The 21,582-nt window shown below is 45.2% G+C and overlaps 1 protein-coding gene across 2 annotated transcripts in view; it reads left to right on the top strand.

Annotated features, from left to right (window-relative positions):
- Positions 1–324: 324 nt before the first annotated feature.
- AADAT (aminoadipate aminotransferase) overlaps positions 325–21,582 on the top strand; it is a 34,061-nt gene continuing 12,803 nt past the window's right edge. The window contains exons 1-8 of one of the 2 annotated variants that reach the window (XM_038755329.1): positions 325–572; positions 3,393–3,561; positions 9,565–9,697; positions 13,309–13,383; positions 15,288–15,497; positions 16,811–16,876; positions 17,678–17,760; positions 19,887–19,983. In XM_038755329.1, the coding sequence (XP_038611257.1) occupies positions 506–572; positions 3,393–3,561; positions 9,565–9,697; positions 13,309–13,383; positions 15,288–15,497; positions 16,811–16,876; positions 17,678–17,760; positions 19,887–19,983 (900 nt within the window). In that variant the 5' untranslated portion in view covers positions 325–505. The remainder of the gene's footprint in view (positions 573–3,392; positions 3,562–9,564; positions 9,698–13,308; positions 13,384–15,287; positions 15,498–16,810; positions 16,877–17,677; positions 17,761–19,886; positions 19,984–21,582) is intronic. The other variant, XM_038755330.1, reaches the window with a different exon arrangement.

The following is a 21,582-nucleotide window of genomic DNA, read 5'->3' as shown; positions in this document are numbered from 1 at the left end:
TGTTGCCCGGCCCATTGAGCAGTAACCCAAACCTGTGCTTTCTCACCTCCAAATGCTTAATCTGAAATATGGATCAATGAAAATGTCAGTAAATCATCATCATCAATCGTATTTATTGAGCGCTTACTGTGTGCAGAGCACCGTACTAAGCGCTTGGGAAGTACAAATTGGCAACATAGAGAGACAGTCCCTACCCAACAGCGGGCTCACGGTCTAAAAGGGGGAGACGGAGAACAAAACCAAACATACTAACAAAATAAAATAGAATAGACATGTACAAATAAAATAAATAGAGTAAAAAATATGTACAAACATATATACAATGATATATACAGTAAATGACTTTGTGAATTAGGGAATCATGGCGAGGAATACACAAAAATGGAAATCTCTGGACAGAATCGAACCCTGAAATGCCACACTCTGGAAAGTGATTTTTTTTTTTCTTTCTTGTCTAGCCTAACCTATTGAAGAAGGGAATTACCTGCTTGTTTAAAACACAGACATGAATTACGCACGATTCCTCACAGCAGTAAGCGCCGCAAGAAATCCATCTCCGATAAGACTTTTAAGTGAGTATTAAGTCTCTTTCAACCCCTCTCTAAGTGAAGATACCCACTGTAATGCGTATTAAGGCTTCCACTGTATTACGGGCAGGGGAAATATCATTACTTGTTGAAACTCGAATAGGTTCATTAGCTATCGATTATTGCAAATAGTTCCACAAGGGAGGTTAAGATATTTGGCTTCTAGGACATTGGAACTGAAAATGTATTTCACTGTCTTGAGCCCCACAAAGCCAATAAGAAACCGCAGAACATACACATTGACACAAATGACTTGCCTTAAGAAAGGTAACGCAGAGCTTGGCACTTTTTTCTAGATTTTTTTGCCGTCACCTGAGTCTAAATCCATTAGTTTCATCCTCAGCAAATTCTTCATGAGCACTTCTATGATTCAGGGCACTCTATTAAACAAAACTAAGCCTTCCCCTACCTTTCCATTCTCAGATTGGTGAGTTTCTATTTGCTGCCTGAGAGATATCGCTACGAAATAATTGCCCTCACTCTCAGATTTCCTTTTGCATCTTTTGCTATTTTTTTCTTTCTTAATCAATCAATCATCAATCGTATTTATTGAGCACTTACTGTGTGCAGAGCACTGTACTAAGCGCTTGGGAAGTCTAAGTTGGCAACATATAGAGACAGTGGGCTCACAGTCTAGAAGGGGGAGACAGAGAACAAAACCAAACATATCAACAAAATAAAATAAAATAAAATAAATAGAATAGATATGTACAAGTAAAATAAATAAATAAATAAATAGAGTAATAAATATGTACAAACATATATACATATATACTGGTATATACATATAAACAGTGTGTATATATATATACACACATATATATACACACTGTATATATGTATATACCAGCATATATATATATATATATATGTGTGTGTGTGTGTGTGTGTATATATATATTTATATACACACACATATATATATGCTGGTATATACATATATACAGTGTATATATATATATATATACACATACATATATATATACACACACACACACTGTATATATGTATATGCCAGTATATATATATATACACTGTATATATGTATATGCCAGCGTGTATATATATATATATATATATATATATATATATATACTCCATTCCCAGCCCAATAAGTTTCTCCATCCTGCCTATGTTTTCTCTTTCCAGCCACTGCTTGTTTGCAAATTTGGGGAGGTTTTTTTTCTGCACCTATTTATACTGCAGAATCTCTGAATAACATGTAAACATCAGGTGTGTCTGTGCCGTCAATTGGCCCCTCTGCTGTGATGCTCCGTGGGTGACAATGAAGTAATGTCTTGAAATTTCTGAGATTGGGTGATACGTTTTTTGGAGTCCTCCTACAAAATCTTTGAAATACGAGATGTTTTAATTTCCGTCACTTTTAGGGGAGGAAAAATTCACTGCTGATGCCAGAGAGAACCAAACTTTAGGGGGAAAGGAGCGCCCATTAGCCTCAGGCCCACCCTCAACCTTCCCTTTCATGATTGCCACTTGTACTTCCCAAGCGCTTAGTACAGTGCTCTGCACACAGTAAGCGCTCAATAAATGCGATTGTTCGATTGATCGACAGTCAAGCAAATCTCTTAAATCATTGTACTTCCCAAGCGCTTAGTACAGTGCTCTGCACACAGTAAGCGCTCAATAAATGCGATTGATTGATTGATCGACAGTCAAACAAATCTCTTAAATCATTGTACTTCCCAAGCGCTTAGTACAGTGCTCTGCCCACAGTAAGCGCTCAATGAATACGATTGATTGATTGATCGACAGTCAAGCAGATCTCTTAAATCACTGTTCTGACAACTAGAAGTAACAAACCACGGTCTGATGAGCCGGTATCCTATTTAAAACAGTAGAAAGCATCGATCAGAAGCAGCGTGACCTAGTGGAAAGACCCCAGCCTGGCGATTCAGGGGACCTGGGTTCTAAACCCCGGCCCTGCCGATTGTCAGCTGTGTGACTTTGGGCGAGTCACTTCACTTCTCTGGGCCTCAGTGACCTCATCTGTAAAATGGGGATGAAGCCCGTGAGCCCCCCGTGGGACAACCTGATCACCTTGTAACCTCCCCAGCGCTTAGAACAGTGCTTTGCGCATAGTAAGCGCTTAATAAATGCCATTATTATTATTATTATTATTATTATTATTAATTCCAGCTCTGCCACTTGCCTGCCCTGGGACCATGGTCAAGTCACTTAACTCCTCTTTGCCTTTTAGACTGTGAGCCCACTGTTGGGTAGGGACCGTCTCTATATGTTGCCAACTTGTACTTCCCAAGCGCTTAGTACAGTGCTCTGCACAAAGTAAGCGCTCAATAAATACGATTGATTGATTGATTGATTTGCCTCCATCTCTTCAACTGTAAAACGAGGATTCCATACCCGTTCCCCCCCGCCCCGTCCTTCGGACTGGAACCGTGTCTGACCCCAGCGCTTAGCACAGCGCCTAGCTCATAGTAAGCGTTGAACAAATGCCACGATTATTACGTTCTTGAACTCGGGGGGGAAGTAATCCTCGACTTTACTCTAATCATTTATTTTACTTGTACATATCTATTCTATTTATTTTATTTTGTTAGTATGGTTTTTTTTCTCTGTCTCCCCCTTTTAGACTGTGAGCCCACTGTTGGGTAGGGACTGTCTCTATCTGTTGCCAATTTGTACTTCCCAAGCGCTTAGTACGGTGCTCTGCACATAGTAAGCGCTCAATAGATTGATTGATTGATTGATTGTGTAAAATCTGTCACTGTTCTTTGTGAATGACCTTCTAAGAGATGGGTTTTTCGCCTCCCGTGTGTGCTTCAGCCGAACTGATGCAAAAATCGCCACCATCCCTCATCTCCCTGGCCGGAGGGGCCCCCAACCCTAACACGTTTCCATTTAAGACCGCCGCCGTCGCCTTAGAAGACGGAAACGCCATTGAGTTTGGGGAAGACGTGATGAAGAGAGCCCTCCAGTACTCGGCCTCATCAGGGTAGTTATCGAAAGATGACACGGGAACCGCGGGGGGAAATGGTGAAGGTGCTATAATAATAATAATAATAATAATGGCATTTGTTAAGCGCTTCCTATGTGCCAAGCACTGTTCTAAGCGCTGGGAAGGTTACAAGGTGATCGGGTTGTCCCACGGTGGGGGCTCACCGTCTTAATGATGGCATTTATTAAGCGCTTACTATGTGCCAAGCACTGTTATAAGCGCTGGGGAGGTTACAAGGTGATCAAGTTGCCCCACGGGGGCCTCACAGTCTTAATCCTACTGAGCCCCCTCCTTCCTCTCCATCCCCCCGTCTTACCTCCTTCCCTTCCCCACAGCTATAATAATAATAATAATAATAATGGCATTTGTTAAGCGCTTCCTATGTGCAAAGCACTGTTCCAAGCGCTGGGAAGGTTACAAGGTGATCAGGTTGTCCCACGGGGGGCTCCCAGTCTTAATCCCCAGTTTTATACAGATGAGGGAACTGAGGCCCAGAGAAGTGAAGTGACCTGCCCAGAGTCACACCAGCTGACAATTGGCGGAGCCGGGATTTGAACCCATGACCTCTGACTCCAAAGCCCGGGCTCTTTCCATTGAGCCACGCTGCTTAGTACAATAAATATGTACAAACAGGTGCTGTGGGGAAGGGAAGGAGGTAAGGCGGGGGGGGATTGCATTTATTAAGCGCTTACTACGTGCCAAGCACCGTTCTAAGCACTGGGGAGGTTACAAGGTGATCAGGTTGTCCCTCGTGGGGCTCACAGTCTTAATCCCCGTTTTACAGATGAGGTCACTGAGGCCCAGAGAAGTGAAGCGACTTGCCCAGAGTCACACAGCTGACAGTTGGCAGACCCGGGATTTGAACCCGTGACCTCCGACTCCAAAGCCCGGGCTCTTTCCTACAGAGCCACGCTGCTTCTCTATGCTATAGTCGCCTCACCCTAGGATCTGGGTTCTAATAACATAGCAGAAATGGGCAACTTAGAGTCCGAGGACGTGGGTTCTAATCCCAGCCCCGTCACTTCAGCGCTTAGAACAGTGCTTTGCACCTAGTAGGCGCTTAACAGATACCATTATTAATTAATTGTCTGCTGTATGACCTCAGGCAAGTCACTTCTCTGGGCCTCAATTACCTCACCTGGTATACATCTGCCCTGTATATATGTTTGTACGTATTTATTACTCTATTTATTTTACTCGTACATATCTATTCTATTTATTTTATTTTTTTGTTTTGTTCTCCGTCTCCCCCTTCTAGCCTGTGAGCCCACTGTTGGGTAGGGACCGTCTCTAGATGTTGCCGACTTGTACTTCCCAAGCGCTTAGTCCAGTGCTCGGCACACAGTAAGCCCTCAGTAAATACGATTGAATGAATGATTGAATCTTGGGCAAGTCATTTCATTTTGTTAATGATGTGCCTATAGCTATAATTCTATTTATTCGGACGATTTTGACACCCGTCTCCATGTTTTGTTGTCTGTCTCCCCCCTTCTGGACTGTGAGCCTGTTGTTGTGTAGGGACCGTCTCTATATGTTGCCAACTTGTACTTCCCAAGCGCTTAGTACAGTGCTCGGCACACAGTAAGCGCTCAATAAATATGATTGATCTGGATAATGGGGATTAAGAGTGTGAGCCCCCTCCGGGACCAGCACTCTGTCCAACCCACTTAACCCCACAGCACTTGTATATATTTGTCCAGATTTATTACTCTATTTATTTTACTTGTACCTATTTACTATTCTATTTATTTTTTTCATGATGTGCATTATAGCTATAATTCTGTTTGTTCTGAAGATTTTGACACCTGTCTACATGTTTTGTGTAGTTGTCTGTTTCCCCCTTCTAGACTGTGAGCCCGTCGTTGGGTAGGGACCGTCTCTATCAGTTGCCGACTTGGACTTCCCAAGCGCTTAGTACAGTGCTCTGCACATAATAAGCGCTCAATAAATATGAATAAATGAATGAATCTACCCCAGTGCTTAATAATAATAATAATAATAATAATAATAATAATGGCATTTGTTAAGCGCTTACTATGTTCTAAGCGCTGGGGGGGATACAAGGTGATCAGGTTGTCCCACGGGGGGGGGGGGGGGGGTCACGGTCTTCATCCCCATTTTACAGATGAGGTCACTGAGGCGCCGAGAAGTTAAGTGACTTTCCCGAGGTCACACAGCAGACATGTGGCGGAGCCGGGATTCGAACCCATGACCTCCAACTCCAAAGCCCACGCTCTTTCCACTGAGCCACGCTGCTGTGCTTGGCACATTGTAAGGGATTAACAAATACCACAATTATTAGAATAATGGTGATGATGGCAACCGAATGAATGAATTAGAAGCAATTGGGAGGACCCGTGGAATAATTTAATATCGCTGATGGGAGATTTTATGTGGTTCTGACCTCTTCCTGCACGTGGATCACTGACAGAGCATATGCTCAGTAGGAGAGAACGGGGACTGCTTCTCTGAACAAACTTATCTCTCCCACGCTCTGACTATTGCCCCTGTGGCCCGGAATGCTTTTCGACTATTTATTTATCTATTTTATTTTGTTAGTGTGTTTGGTTTCGTTCTCTGTCTCCCCCTTTTAGCCTGTGAGCCCACTGTTGGGTAGGGACTGTCTCTATATGTTGCCAATTTGTACTTCCCAAGCGCTCAGTCCAGTGCTCTGCACATAGTAAGCGCTCAATAAATACGATTGATTGATTGATTGATCGACTAACTTCCGGGATAACAGGCTGCTCTGTCAACGCCACCATGCAATAACCTGGTTTGGGGCCCGGGCGCCAGAACCCTCCAGGGTTGGCAACCAGTGGGTTGAGTTGGCCGAAACCTGGGTGACTTGGAGATCGATACCCTGGGATGTGATTTTAGGGTGGCCCTATGGAGCCTCACCCCAAACCTCAGACGTTTCTAGCCGAGGCGAGTCAAGCCAGGATATCATCATCATCAATCGTATTTATCGGAGATTTATTGGAGATCAATCGTATTTATTGGAGATTTATTTATCTCCATTCGGGAGATATCTCTATCTCTATATGTTGCCAATTTGTACTTCCCAAGCGCTTCGTACAGTGCTCTGCACATAGTAAGCGCTCAATAAATACGATTGATGATGATTCGGGGACCCTGGTGGAATTAGAGTAGATTAGGAGCCCTCCTCCTCTTCCTCCTCCCTTCCTTCCTCTCTCCCTCCCTCCCTTCCTCCCTCTCAGCTACCCGTGACTTCTGACTCCAAAGCCCGGGCTGTTTCCATTGAACCACACTGCCTCCCATTCAAAACTGACTGTTGGCGGCCTGTGAAATTGGAGCCGAGAGATAGGACGGGCCTCCCTGCTCTTCTCTTCAACGTCTAAGGGATCAATGGCCGCACTGCCCTGAAAAAGGTCTTCCGTTATCAATCAGTGGTATTTATTGAGTGCTTTCGGAGAAGCGGCGTGGCTCAGTGAAAAGAGCACGGGCTTTGGAGCCGGAGGTCCTGGGTTCAAGTCCCAGCTTCACCGGTTGTCAGCTGTGTGACTTTGGGCAAATCACTTCACTGCTGTGGGCCTCAGTTGCCTCATCTGTAAAATGGGGATTAAGACTGTGAGCCCCACGTGGGACAACCCGATCACCTTGTATCCCCCCAGCGCTTAGAGCAGTGCTTTGCACATAGTAAGCGCTTAACAAATACCATCATTATTATTATTATTATTATTACTAAGTGCTTGGAAGAGTACAGTGCAACAGAGCGGGTAGACGCAAACCCCGCTCACAACAAGGATTATCCAGAGCAGATCGAGGACTAGCAAGCCGGTCTTAAAGCCCAAGTTGTTGACTTTTAGACTGTGAGCCCACTGTTGGGTAGGGACCCGTCTCTATATGTTGCCAACTTGTACTTCCCAAGCGCTTAGTACAGTGCTCTGCACACAGTAAGCGCTCAATAAATACGATTGATTGATTAATTGATTGAAACCACATCCCTAATGGAGCAGACGGCGGACAGTTAATACTTCAGTTCCATCTTGTGATCAGTCTCCCCACTAAGGCTGGAAAGATGGCAAGGTGGATGAGGAAGTGTTTAAATAGTTGAGTGTGCATCCTCTGGGGAAACCAGCAGAGATTCACAGCAGCTGAGCAGCCATTAGGTGACATAATAATAACAATAATAATAATAATGGCATTTGTTAAGCGCTTACTATGTGCAAAGCACTGTTCTAAGCACTGGGGGGGATACAATGGGATCAGGTTGTCCCATGTGGTGTTCACAGTCTTAATCCCCATTTTACAGATGAGGTAACTGAGGCTCAGAGAAGTTAAGTGACTTGCCCAAGGTCACACAGCAGACATGAATGCATTCCCACTGTGCCCAGGATTCGAATTTCAACTGACAGATGAAAAATGCAGGAAACCGTGACTAGCCCCATAAAGCAACCCTTGCCTAATTAGAGAGAAGCAGCGCGGGTTAATGGAAAGAGCTTGGGTTTGGGAGTCAGAGGATGTGTGAGCCCACTGTTGGGTCGGGACCGCCTCTGTATGTTGCCAACTTGTACTTCCCAAGCGCTTAGTCCAGTGCTCTGCACACAGTAAGCGCTCAATAAATACAATTGATTGATTGATGTGGGTTCTAATTCCGGCCCCACCCCTTGTCTGCTGTGGGACCTTCTTTGGACCTCAGTTCCCTCATCTTTAAAACGGGGATTAAGACTGTGAGCCCCACGTGGGACAACCCGATTACCTTGTAACTCCCCCAGCTCTTCCCCTTTTAGACTGTGAGCCCACTGTGGGTAGGGACTGTCTCTATATGTTGCCAATTTGTACTTCCCAAGCGCTTAGTACAGTGCTCTGCACATAGTAAGCGCTCAATAAATACGATTGATGATGATGATGATGAACAGTGCTTGGCACATAGTAAGCACTCAACAAATACCACCATTATGATCATTATTGGATTTCACTAACTGAATTCCCTCTTCTTCCCAAAGATTTTTGTTCACTCAGTTTAACATATCCCACTTTCTCACTGCCCACCGCTCAAAGACGATGTCTACTAACACCGTTACGTGGTAATCTCCCAAGTGCTGAGTACATAGTAAGCAGTCAAAGAATACGATTGATTGATTTATCGATCTTCTGTAATTTGCATGTAATTTTCCCTTCGTTCTTTGTGTGCCGATCTTAAAGACCTGCTTCGTCAGAATCGGTTTTTCTTTGGAAGAGACCTATAGGCTAAGTGCACGTTCCTAGGCATCTTTACGAGGATGGCCTAGGCATAATATGAAATGGATCTGCATCGAAGTGGGCAAATACATGTTTAAATGGAGAAGCAACAGGGTTTAGTGGAAAGCACTTGGAGTCAGAGGACCTGAGTGATAATCCCGGATCCACCGCTTACCTGCTGCGTGACCTTGGTCAAGTCACTTGGTTTCTCTGGGCCTCCATTCCCTCACCTACAAAATGGGGATTCAATCAATCAATCGATGGATTGATCAAATCAAAGAGCCCCTTCCCTCCTCTCCCCCTCGTCCCCCTCTCCATCCCCCCATCTCACCTCCTTCCTTTCCCCACAGCACCTGTATATATGTATATATGGTTGTACATATTTATTACTCTATTTATTTATTTATTTGGTACATTTCTATCCTATTTATTTTATTTTGTTGGTATGTTTGGTTCTGTTCTCTGTCTCCCCCTTTTAGGCTGTGAGCCCACTGTTGGGTAGGGACTGTCTCTATGTGTTGCCAATTTGTACTTCCCAAGTGCTTAGTACAGTGCTCTGCACACAGCAAGCGCTCAATAAATACGATTGATTGATTGATTGATTGAGCGCTTGCTGTGGGCAGAGCACTGTACTAAGCGCTTGATTCAATGCCTGTGCTCCCTCCTACTTAGACCGCGAGCCCCATGTGAGGCCTGATGATCTCTTATCTACCCCAGGGCTTCGAACGGTGCTTGGCACGTAGTAAGCGCTAAACAAATCCCACCATCATCATGATTGAAATACACAATCCGTTTCAGGGTTCCGGAGCTGTTGTCCTGGCTAAAAAAGTTCCAGACGAATCTCCATCATCCACCCACCGCTCAGTACGGTCCAGACGAAGGACAAATGGAGATATGCGTCACCACAGGCAGCCAGGAAGGACTTTCCAAAGTAAGATACGAGGAAGCGCACGCTCAAGAAATGGGACGGTGAAGAATGCTTGGAATAGGACTCTTGGAGTTGCACGGTCGATTCTCGTGCTCGGGAAATTCGTAGAGGGAAAGGGATCTCAACCATCCAAACCCAGAGAGTCGCCCAGTAGACAAGTGGCTTGCCCAAGGTTACACCCCATGCAGGTGATGCAGCCGGGATTAGAACCCAAGTCCTCTGCTTCCCAGGTCTGTGCTCTTTCCCGTAGGTCACACTGCTTCTGAGGGAGTATGGAACTTCATCATCATCATCAATCGTATTTATTGAGCGCTTACTATGTGCAGAGCACTGTACTAAGCGCTTGGGAAGTACAAGTTGGCAACATATAGAGACAGTCCCTACCCAAGAGTGGGCTCACAGTCTAAAAGGGGGAGACAGAGAACAAAACCAAACATACTGACAAAATAAAATAAATAGAATAGATATGTACAAGTAAAATAAATAAATAAAGAGTAATAAATATGTACAAACATATATACATATATACAGGTGCTGTGGGGAAGGGAAGGAGGTAAGATGGGGGGGATGGAGAGGGGGGCAAGGGGGAGAGGAAGGAAGGGGCTCAGTCTGGGAAGGCCTCCTGGAGGAGGTGAGCTCTCAGCAGGGCCTTGAATCAATCAATCAATCAATCGTATTTATTGAGCACTTACTATGTGCAGAGCACTGTACTAAGCGCTTGGGAAGTACAAATTGGCATCACATAGAGACAGTCCCTACCCAACAGTGGGCTCACAGTCTAAAAGGGGGAGCCAGAGAACAGAACCAAACATACCAACAAAATAAAATAAGTAGGATAGAAATGTACAGGTAAAATAAATAAATAAATAGAGTAATAAATATGTACAACCATATATACATATATACAGGTGCTGTGGGGAAGGGAAGGAGGTAAGACGGGGGGATGGAGAGGGGGACGAGGGGGAGAGGAAAGAAGGGGCTCAGTCTGGGAAGGCCTCCTGGAGGAGGTGAGCTCTCAGCAGGGCCTTGAAGGGAGGAAGAGAGCGAGCTTGGCAGATGGGCAGAGGGATTGGGGGCATTCCAGGCCCGGGGGAGGACGTGGGCCGGGGGTCGACGGCGGGACAGGCGAGAACGAGGTACAGTGAGGAGATTAGCGGCGGAGGGTGCGGGCTGGGCTGGAGAAGGAGAGAAGGGAGGTGAGGTAGGAGGGGGCCAGGGGATGGATGGACAGCCTGGAAGCCCAGGGGGAGGAGTTTCTGCCTGATGGGCAGATTGATTGGTAGCCACTGGAAATTTTTGAGGAGGGGAGTAATATGCCCAGAGCGTTTCTGGACAAAGATAATCCGGGCAGCAGCGTGAAGTATGGATTGAAGTGGAGAGAGACACGAGGATGGGAGATCAGAGAGAAGGCTGATGCCTTCTCACCTGGCTCTTGGGACTTCCCTCAGCCCAAATTCAGGTTTGTTAAACGTGACTAAATCAAGGGTAAAACTCAGTTGCTTGGGAGATTGTACATCCAGCGAATAGAGCGGGACTATGAAGAGCCAAAATGTTCTTTTCACACAGCCATTTGCTCCTCTAGCCAGTAAACCAAGGCCGTTGCTTGAACACCCGTCTAGAGAAGCAGCGTGGCTCAGTGGAAAGAGCCCGGGCTTTGGAGTCAGAGGTCATGGGTTCAAATCCCGGCTCCACCAATTGTCAGCTGGGTGATTTGGGGCAAGTCACTTCACTTCTCCGGGCCTCAGTTCCCTCATCTGTAAAACGGGGATTAAGACTGTGAGTCCCCTGTGGGACAACCTGATTACCTTGTATCCCCCCAGCGCTTAGAACAGTGCTTTGCACATAGTAAATGCTTAATAAATACCATCATTTTTTTTATTATTATTATTGCTAGGTACTAGCTCTAGAGCTAGGGAGACCACAGCAGTGAAAAGATACATGTTCCCATCCCTCAAGGAGCTCACCTTACAATATTTAATCATTTTTAACGAATCCGAATTTGGGCTGAGGGAAATCCCAAGAACCAGGTAAGGAAAAGGAAGCAAGTTCCCTACTCCCTCAGAAGTAGTGTGACCTACTGGAAAGAGCACAGACCTGGGAAGCAGAGGACTTGGGTTCTAATCCCAGCTCCATCACCTGCCTGGTGTGTAACCTTGGGCAAGTCACGTGTCTGCTGGGCAACTCGGGGCAATTCACTTAACTTCTCTGTGCCTCAGTTCCCTTATCTATACAACAGGGATTAAGACTGTGAGCCCCAGGACTGGGTCCAACCACATTAGCTTGTATCTACCTCAGCACTTAGTACAGTGTCTGGCGCATTGTACGTGTTTCACAAATACCATTTTTTAAAAACGTGAGCCCACTGTTGGGTAGGGACCGTCTCTATACGTTGCCAACTTGTAATAATAATAATAATGATGGCATTTATTAAGCGCTTACTATGGGCAAAGCACTGTTCTAAGCGCTGAGGAGGTTACAAGGTGATCAGGTTGTCCCACATTGGGCTCACAGTCTTAATCCCCATTTTACAGATGAGGTAACTGAGGTCCAGAGAAGTTAAGTGGCGTGCCCAAAGTCACACAGCTGACAACTGGCAGAGCCGGGATTTGAACCCATGACCTCTGACTCCAAAGCCCGCGCTCTTTTCCACTGAGCCACTTCCCAAGCACCTAGTACAGTGCTCTGCACACAGTAAGCGCTCGATAAATACGATTGAATGAATGAAATACCATTTTTAAAAAGTCATTCAACTGCTCTGTGCCTCAGTTTCCTCATGAGTAAAAAAGGGATTCAGTTCTTGTAGGCTGAGACGCACGGTGTCCAACCTGATTATATCTTGTATCTGTCCCAGCACTTTGTACAATGCTTGGCACAGAGTAGATATTTAACAAGTACCACTATTATTATCATTATTGTTATTATTATTATTATTATTAATCGACTCACCTCCCTTGAAGGCTGGATAGAGAGACCGGTTGTCTTCATCAAACCGTAACTTTCAGCCTTTATGTCCTACGATTTAAACAAGCAGCTGACTATGCCCCACTGAATTAAATTGTACCTTACTTCAAATTGGTGAGTTGTAGTTCATTAAGCTAATTCATTCTTTGGTCACTAATAAAGAGTCCTGGACCTTGTGAATAATCTAATGTAATACACACTGTTGCTCAGTTTAAAATGATGGAGTCCCTCTAAGACTGTGATCCCCACAAGGGACAGCCCGATCACCTTGTATCCCCCCCAGCACTTAGAACAGTGCTTTGCACATAGTAAGCGCTTAACAAATGCCATCGTTATTATTATTACTTTTTATGCTTTTACACTTAAATCTGGAATGGAGGAAAGCCAGGTTGACTATATTTTCCTGTGTCGGAAGCTCTCCTTGAAATTGTGTCGGATGTATGATTTCCACAAAAGTCACTCATAGTGATGGAAATGCGCCATCAGCCTTGGCTTCCGAAACAGAGTTCAGATCAGCTGGGGAATTATGAACCCAAAGTGTTAAGGTGAGGGTGGAAAATAGCGATAGGGTTGAATGACCAGACTGGTTGTTCTTATCCGCCGGACATTCAGCAGCTGCACTTTTAAAAGATAAATTCTTCCTGTTTTGATAGGTGTTCGAGATGCTCGTTAATCCCGGGGATAACGTCCTCCTCGATGCTCCTGCGTACCCTGGAACGCTTGCAGCTGTGAGTACCTTTTGAAGAACTGCCAAGGATGCCAATCCCTGCTGCTCCGTAGTCTGTATACCATCTCTTTTCACGCCTGGACCTTCCCCTAAACACAGCAAAAATATTGGGGTTTTATTTCAGGCTCTACAAGGATCCAAAGATATTTCAACTGGCATTCGGAAGTGCTGTGGACAGGTTTATTCTTTTAATAAACAGATGTAGCAAGAAGTTACTGGACTGAGAGGACGGCAAAGACAGACAAATGCGTTTTGAAATTCATTGATGAATTTTCTCTGTGGGACGCTGATTTGATTAGTGCATCATCATCGTCATCATCAATTGTATTTATTGAGCGCTTCCTATGTGCAGAGCACTGTACTAAGCGCTTGGGAAGTACAAATTGGCAACACATAGAGACAGTCCCTACCCAACAGTGGGCTCACAGTCTAAAAGGGGGAGGTGGAGAACAAAACCAAACATACTAACAAAATAAAATAAATAGAATAGATGTGTACAAGTAAAATAAATAGATAAATAGAGCAATAAATATGTACAAACGTATATACAGGTGCTGTGGGGAAGGGAAGGAGGTAAGATGCGGGGGATGGAGGGGGGGACGAGGGGGAGAGGAAGGAAGGGGCTCAGTCTAGTGCAGTCAGGTATGGGAGAGTTTAGATTGCAGTATGCTTAGTCCAGTGTGACCGTCCATAATAAAGAGTTCAAGCTGTGACGCTGAAGATGATCACAGGAGTCAATCTTGTCTAACAAGATTGATTCACGCAGTCATATTTATTGAGCGCTTACTGTATAAAGCACTGTACTACGCGCTTGATAGACACTTAATGAGATAGGTGCTTATATGTAGGTATTACATTTAACTTTATTAAACTCAGAGGCGTATCTTTTTTCTTTTTTAATCTCCAGCTGAATCAGTTGGTTACGGAAGCCCGTCTGCTGAAATCAAAAAGATCCAATCATCATCATCAACCATATTTATTGAGTGCTTACCATGTGCAGAGCCCTGTACTAAGCGCTTTGGCGAGGGCATAGTAGAAGAAGTAGCATTTCTGGCAGTGCACATCATTCTGGCTGCCTGGGAAATACGGAGTGAAAGAGTGACATGTTTCCTGCCTGCGTGGAGCTTTCATTTTAATGATACAAACACGAAAACATTTACAGTTTGAGTGGTCAAAATAAAGAAACTGAGCACTCAGCTCCACAGTACTTACGTTATTTATGTGTAGAAGTGTCCGTCTCCCCCACTAGACCATAAGCTCACTGTGGGCAGGGATCACGTCTACCAACTCTGTTATATTGTTATATTGTACTCTCCCAAGTGCTTAGTACAGTGTCCTGCCCACATTAAGCACTCAATAAATATGATTGGTTTATTGATAGCCTGAGGAGACCCCCACACATACACACACAAGTGCTAAAAAGGGTTTGCAAGGTTCATAAGTACTAGGCTGGCCAACAGTGTCATATGCCTAAGAATTTAGGGAAATTAATCAGGGAAAGCCTGTCGGAGGAGGTGGGATTTTAGGAGGGATTTGAATGTGGGAGGAGCTGTGGTCTGTCTGATGTTGGGAGGGACGGAGGGAAGGAATTCCAAACTGAGGGAACAGCGTGAACAAGAAGATGGGAGAGTCAGGAGCGGGATACAAATAAGATGACATTAATAGATTTCAATCAGTCAATCAGTGGTATTTATTGAGCGCTTCCTGTGGGCAGAGCACTGTACTAAGCACTTGGGAGAGTGGGCAGACATGATCCCTGCCTCCAAGGAGCTCACAGTCTGGCGGGGAGATGGATATTAAAATAAATGGTAGGTAGGAGAGCAGCCAAGAGCAAGCCGCTCTTGTGTCTCCGAATGGTGTATGCTGTATTGGGAGCCCTGGTTTTCTCATCTTTGTACCCACCAGCTGAGACCGTTGGGCTGTAACATCATCAACGTTCCCAGTGACCACCATGGAATCATCCCAGATGCCCTTAGAGCGACGCTTTCCAAGTGGAGACCCGAAGACGCACGGAAATCCAACGGCAAGAACCCCAAGTTTCTTTACACCGTCCCAAATGGCGGCAACCCAACCGGAACCTCGTTAACGGTGGAACGGAAAAGGGAAATATATGAGGTATTCTAGGAGGATTTGAGGCCTTACCATACGCTCGAGGAGTTCTCCGTTCATCATCAATCGTATTTATTGAGCGCTTACTGTGTGCAGAGCACTGTACTAAGCGCTTGGGAGGTACAAATTGGCAACATATAGAGACGGTCCCTACCCAACAGTGGGCTCACAGTCTAAAAGGGGGAGACAGGGAACAAAACCAAACATACTAACAAAATAAAATAAATAGAATAGATGTGTACAAGTAAAATAAATAAATAGAGTAATAAATATGTACAAACATATATACATATATACAGGTGCTGTGGGGATATACAGGTGCTGTGCTTTGTTCACTTTGTTTTAATGAAAGTAGCATCCCCGTGTAGACCTGCTGCAAGGAAAATAGGCCCTGTGGAGAAGAGAAAAGGAACAATGAGAAAGCCGTGTCTTTTTTATTTCCACACAAAAGCAAGACACGAAAGAATAGGTGGTGATTTAATTGCATCTTCACCCATTGGAACTATGTAATTCGAATGTTATCATTTTCATTTGCTTCTGAAGATGGCTCAGTGGAAAGAGCCCGGGCTTTGGAGTCAGAGGTCGTGGGTTCAAATCCCGGCTCCGCCGCTCGTCAGCTGTGTGACTTTGGACAGGTCACTTCACTTCTCTGGGCCTCAGTTACCTCATCTGTAAAATGGGGATGAAGGCTGTGAGCCCCCCTTGGGACAACCTGATCACCTTGTAACCTCCCCAGTGCTTAGAACAGTGCTTTGCCCAGAGTAAGCGCTTAATAAATGCTATCATTATGATTATTATTATTATTTACTCAGAAGGAATATCATTCCTGACTCAGTGTTTAGCCCCATAGCCGCCTCCACGTCGTCAGTTCTACTTGTTCCCAAGGTCGGTCTGTGGTTTATTTTATGCCTTTTACTCGTCTCACCCGTTGTGTGCTCTATGATGTATAAGAGTCTTTAAAGAGGAAAGTCACTTAATGCCAAACTCCTGGGTAATCTTAAGCAGTACAGTTTTATTCAGAGATCTGCAGCAAAACCGAGGGAATCAGATACTGTAACCATGACACAGTGCAGAGCCTTGTAAAATGAGATCTCCATTCAATCAGTCGAATTTATTGAGTTCTTACTATGTGTAGAGCACTGTGCTAAACCCTTGGGAGAATAAAATCTAACAGAGTTGGTAGACAGGTTCCCTGCCCATAGCTAGCTTCTGGACTAGATGGGCTTTCAGGAGTCGTTTGGTTTAGGAAAAAACCAGAATCGAAGACTTGTACTGTGGCTTTCCTGACTGCTTTATATGAAGGTAATTTCTTTTTCCAGCTGGCAAGAAAATATGATTTCCTGATAATAGAAGATGACCCGTACTATTTTCTCCAGTTCAGCAAGGTAAGCCCCTGTGGAGCTTATTTTATCAGTGCCACAGATAGAAACCTCGAAATCCAGTCCAGCGTTTCAGCTGCCGTGCGCTAATCCGAATTAAGGAGCTTCGTGTCATCCCGGTAGCGAAATGAAGCCAGCGGTCGGCTTCTCTGGACGCCAACAAGGCGGGGTGGGAGGCAGCGTGGCTTGGCGACAAGACCGTAGGACTGGAAGTCGGGAAAACCTGGCTCGAATCCCGACTCTGCCACTGGAATGCTGCGTAACCTTTAAGTTACTTTAATTTAAGTGGTTACTTTAAGTTTAACCACTTAAAGTCTTTGAGCCTCGGTTACCACTTCCTAAAATGATGGTAGAACACCGGTTCTCCCTCATTATTAAGGCCATGACTGAGAAGCAGAGTGGCTTAGTGGAAAGACCATGGACTTGGCAGTCGGAGGACCTGAGTTCTAATCCCGGCTCCGCCACTTGGGCGAGTCACCTCACTTCCTCTGTGCCTCAGTTTCCTCGTCTGTAAAATGGGGATTAAGACTGCGAACCCCACGTGGGACGCGCACTGAGCCCAACCTGGTGATCTTGTCTCTACCCCAGCGCTTAGTACAATTCCCAGCGCATAGTTAGCGCTTAACAGATGCCATTAAAAAAAAAAATTGATACGGACCCTGTCCCTCGAGAGGCTCAAATGTGTGATTCCGCCACTCCATTGCCTGCTTGCTGCCCCCACAGAAAAGAGAAAAGCGGGAAAGGAAAGTGCGTGCGTGGTTTGCTGTGGGAAGGCATAATCGTCAGCTTTTTCTTTTCTACTTTAAGCCGTGGGCACCCACGTTCCTGTCTATGGACGTCGACGGCCGGGTCATCAGAACCGACTCTTTCTCTAAAATTCTTTCCTCTGGGTAAGCGCGATTTATACGTCGCCTGAACACTGATCCTGCTACTTCCCTGTGTCGTTCCCTGGGTCTCTGATTTTAGGATGAAGTGCAAAAGGACAGGTCGAGGGGCATATTTCACATCCACGCTTTCTGAGCTCTATAAAGTCGAATACTGTTGACAGCTCTGTAAGTGTAGTAGTTAAGGACACACAGACTTCTCTGGAGGGAGGGCTGGATTTCCATTCTGAATCGATATAAATTTGCATTGGAATAATATTTCAGAGCAGTCCGAGGTCAGTAAGGAAAGTAGCGTAAGAGCAATCAGAGGCTTTAGAAAGGTCAGCCATGGAAATCTGATTATCAAGACCTGAAAATTGCCGTTAATCTGATGTGGGGCTTTTCTAATTTTGCTTGGTTGTTAGTCTGAGACCAAAAATACCAATCTTTCTGCCTTATTGGTCTAGTAAAATCTGATTATCAAGACCTGAAAATTGCCGTTAATCCGATGTGGGGCTTTTCTAATTTTGCTTGGTTGTTAGTCTGAGGCCAAAAATACCAATCTTTCTGCCTTATTGGTCTAGTAGAAGCAGAGAAGCAGCGTGGCTCAGGGGAAAGAGCATGGGCTTTGGAGTCAGAGGTCATGGGTTCAAAACCCGGCTCCGCCAACCGTCAGCTGGGTGACTCTGGGCAAGTCACTTAATTTCTCTGCGCCTCGGTTACCTCATCTGTAAAATGGGGATTAAAACTGTGAGCTCCCCCTCGGGACAACCTGATCATCTTGTAACCTCCCCAGCGCTTAGAACAGTGCTTTGCACATAGTAAGCGCTTAACAAATACCATTATTATTATTATTATTTAGTACCTTCTCTCTTCCAAGACATTTTCATTTATCTGAGGTCCCTGGACCTATGTGATTTAGAAATTATGGCAGAAAGAGGTGATACAATTTAGCTAATGAAACAGTTCCAACTCTAGAAAACCAGCTTGTCTGGCTCTTTTAAAGAGAAGCTAAAGAATTCGAATGGACTTTTTAAAGCCTTGAAAATTCACCCGACTCGGATTCCTCGTTCCTTCGAGTTTCAACTGGCTTCCTAGAGGAATCCAGAAGAAAGGCCGAAGGGAAGCCGCGTGCTGTGGTGGATAAAGTCCCAACTTGGGAGCCAGAGGACCAGGGTTCTGATCCCTGCTCCGGCGCGTGCCTGCTGTGTGACCTTGGGCAAGTCACTTAACTTCTCTGTGCCTCAGTTTCTTCAACTATAAAGTGGAGATTTAATACCTGTTCTCCCTCCTTAGACCGTGACCTCCATATGGGTCAAACGACTGTGTCGGATCTGGTTAACGTACGTACTAATAACGATAATGATGGCATCTGTTTAAGCGCTTACTGTGTGCGAAGCACTGTTCTGAGCGCTGGGGAGGATAAAGGTGATCAGGTTGTCCCACGGGGGGCTCACAGTCTTAATCCCCATTTTACAGATGCGGTAACCGAGGCACAGAGAAGTAAAGTGACTGGACCAAAGTCACACAGCTGACAAGCGGCGGAGCCGGGATTAGAACCCATGACCTCTGGCTCCCAAGCCCGGGCTCTTTCCACTGAGCCATGCTACTTCCCATAATATCTTCCATTATATCTAGGCCCTACTGAGAGCTCACCTCCTCCAGGAGGTCTTCCCAGACTGAGCCCCCGCCTTCCTCTCCTCCTCCTCCCCCTCTCCCTTCCCCCCGCCTTACCTCCTTCCCCTCCCCACAGCACCTGTATATATGTACATATGTTTGTATGTATTTATTACTCTATTCATTTTATTTGTACATATTCTATTTATTTTATTTTGTTAATATGTTTTGCTTTGTTCTCTGTCTCCCCCTTCTAGACTGTGAGCCCGCTGTTGGGTAGGGACCGTCTCTAGATGTTGCCAACTTGTGCTTCCCAAGCGCTTAGTCCAGTGCTCTGCACACAGTAAGCGCTCAATAAATACGATTGAATGAGTGAATATCTGTCCCCGCGTTTAGAACAGTGCTGGACTTATAGTACCAGCCTTAACAAATACCATTGCAAAAAAAGCTCCAACAGAAAAATGAAGTCTGGATGCTTTAGTCATTGAACAGCATCTTAAATCTGCGGATGATCCGTTTTTTTTCTTTCTCCTTAGGTTGCGAATAGGCTTTATAACAGGTCCAAAGCCCCTAATTGACAGAGTTGTCCTCCACATCCAAGTCTCAACAATGCACACCAGCACTTTCACCCAGGTAAGAGCCAGGCGACGTACAGTCGGCTGGTTAGATTAAATCAGTTGGCAGACTAGGCTGTCTTAAAGTGAGTTAGCTTTGAAGAAATGGGTTCTCCCAGTGGGTCTTCACTGCGGGCGGGGAAGCCACCAACCCTCAAATAGTGGGTTGGTTCAAGTGCTTGGACGGTGTTTGGGACGTGGGGAAAAGAGAGTTTACCAGGTAGACTGTGAGCCCACTATTGGGTAGGGACCGTCTCTATATGTTGCCAACTTGTACTTCCCAAGCGCTTAGTACAGTGCTCTGCCCTCAGTAAGCGCTCAATAAATACGATTGATGATGATGATGATGATTTAGTGCTGTTCAATGAAAGATTGCATCTTCTAGACCGTGTGCCCATTTTGGGGCGGGGACTGTCTCTCTATGTTGCCGACTTGTACTTCCCAAGCGCTTAGTACAGTGTTCTGCACACGCTAAGCGCTCAATAAATACAACTGAATGAGTGAACGCATGTTCATATTCAAATGAGGAGAGAGCAGAAGATAGGGCCAGTTAATTGCCTGGGATGGTGGGTTCCAGAATAGACTGTGAGCCCACTGTTGGGCAGGGACTGCCTCTATATGTTGCCAATTTGTACTTCCCAAGCGCTTAGTACAGTGCTCTGCACACAATGAATACGATTGATGATGATGATGATGACTGGAATCAACTCGATTGCATTGTAGTATCATTATTAATATTATCATCATCATCAATCAGCTGTATTTGTGGAGCGCAATTGTATTTATCATGCCAAGCGCTATACTAAGTGCTTGGGAGAGTACAGTGCAACAGAGCCGTTAGACACGTTGCGTGCCCACGGACAAGCCGTTATGTTTGTTGAGAGTGTACTGTGTGTCAGGGACTGTACTGAGCGCTGGGGTAGATTCAACTTAATCAGGTCAGACACAGTCCCTGACTTATGTGGAGCTCACAGTCTAAGTAGGGAGGAAAAGTAGTCCTAGAGGGGCAGCAGGTTGGGTCGTTGCGGGAATCAATCTTACTATAATTGTCCACGGTGGAGAAACTCACCTGATTTTCATAGTTCAGTGCTCTGCACACGGTAAGTGCTCAACAAATACCATTGATCGATTGCTCGATTTACCTTCATCATCATCATCATCATCATCAATCGTATTTATTGAGCGCTTGCTATGTGCAGAGCACTGTACTAAGCGCTTTGGGAAGTACAAATTGGCAACATAGAGAGACGGTCCCTACCCAACCTTGGGCTCACAGTCTAAAAGGGGGAGACAGAGAACAAAACCAAACATACTAACCAAATAAAATAAATAGAATAGATATGTACAAGTAAAATAAATAAATAGAGTAATAAATATGTACAAACATATATGCAGGTGCTGTGGGGAAGGGAAGGAGGTAAGATGGGGGGATGGAGAGGGGGACGAGGGGGAGAGGAAGGAAGGGGCTCAGTCTGGGAAGACCTCCTGGAGGAGGTCTTCATATCTTCTAGACTGTGAGCCCGCTGTTGGGTAGGGACCATCTCTAATATGTTGCCAACTTGGATGTCCCAAGCGCTTAGTCCAGTGCTCTGCACACAGTAAGCGCTCAGTAAATAAA

This window comes from Tachyglossus aculeatus, chromosome 12 (assembly GCF_015852505.1).
Source record: "Tachyglossus aculeatus isolate mTacAcu1 chromosome 12, mTacAcu1.pri, whole genome shotgun sequence".
Taxonomy (NCBI): Eukaryota; Metazoa; Chordata; class Mammalia; order Monotremata; family Tachyglossidae; genus Tachyglossus; species Tachyglossus aculeatus.
This window is presented reverse-complemented; position numbering and strand designations above follow the sequence as displayed.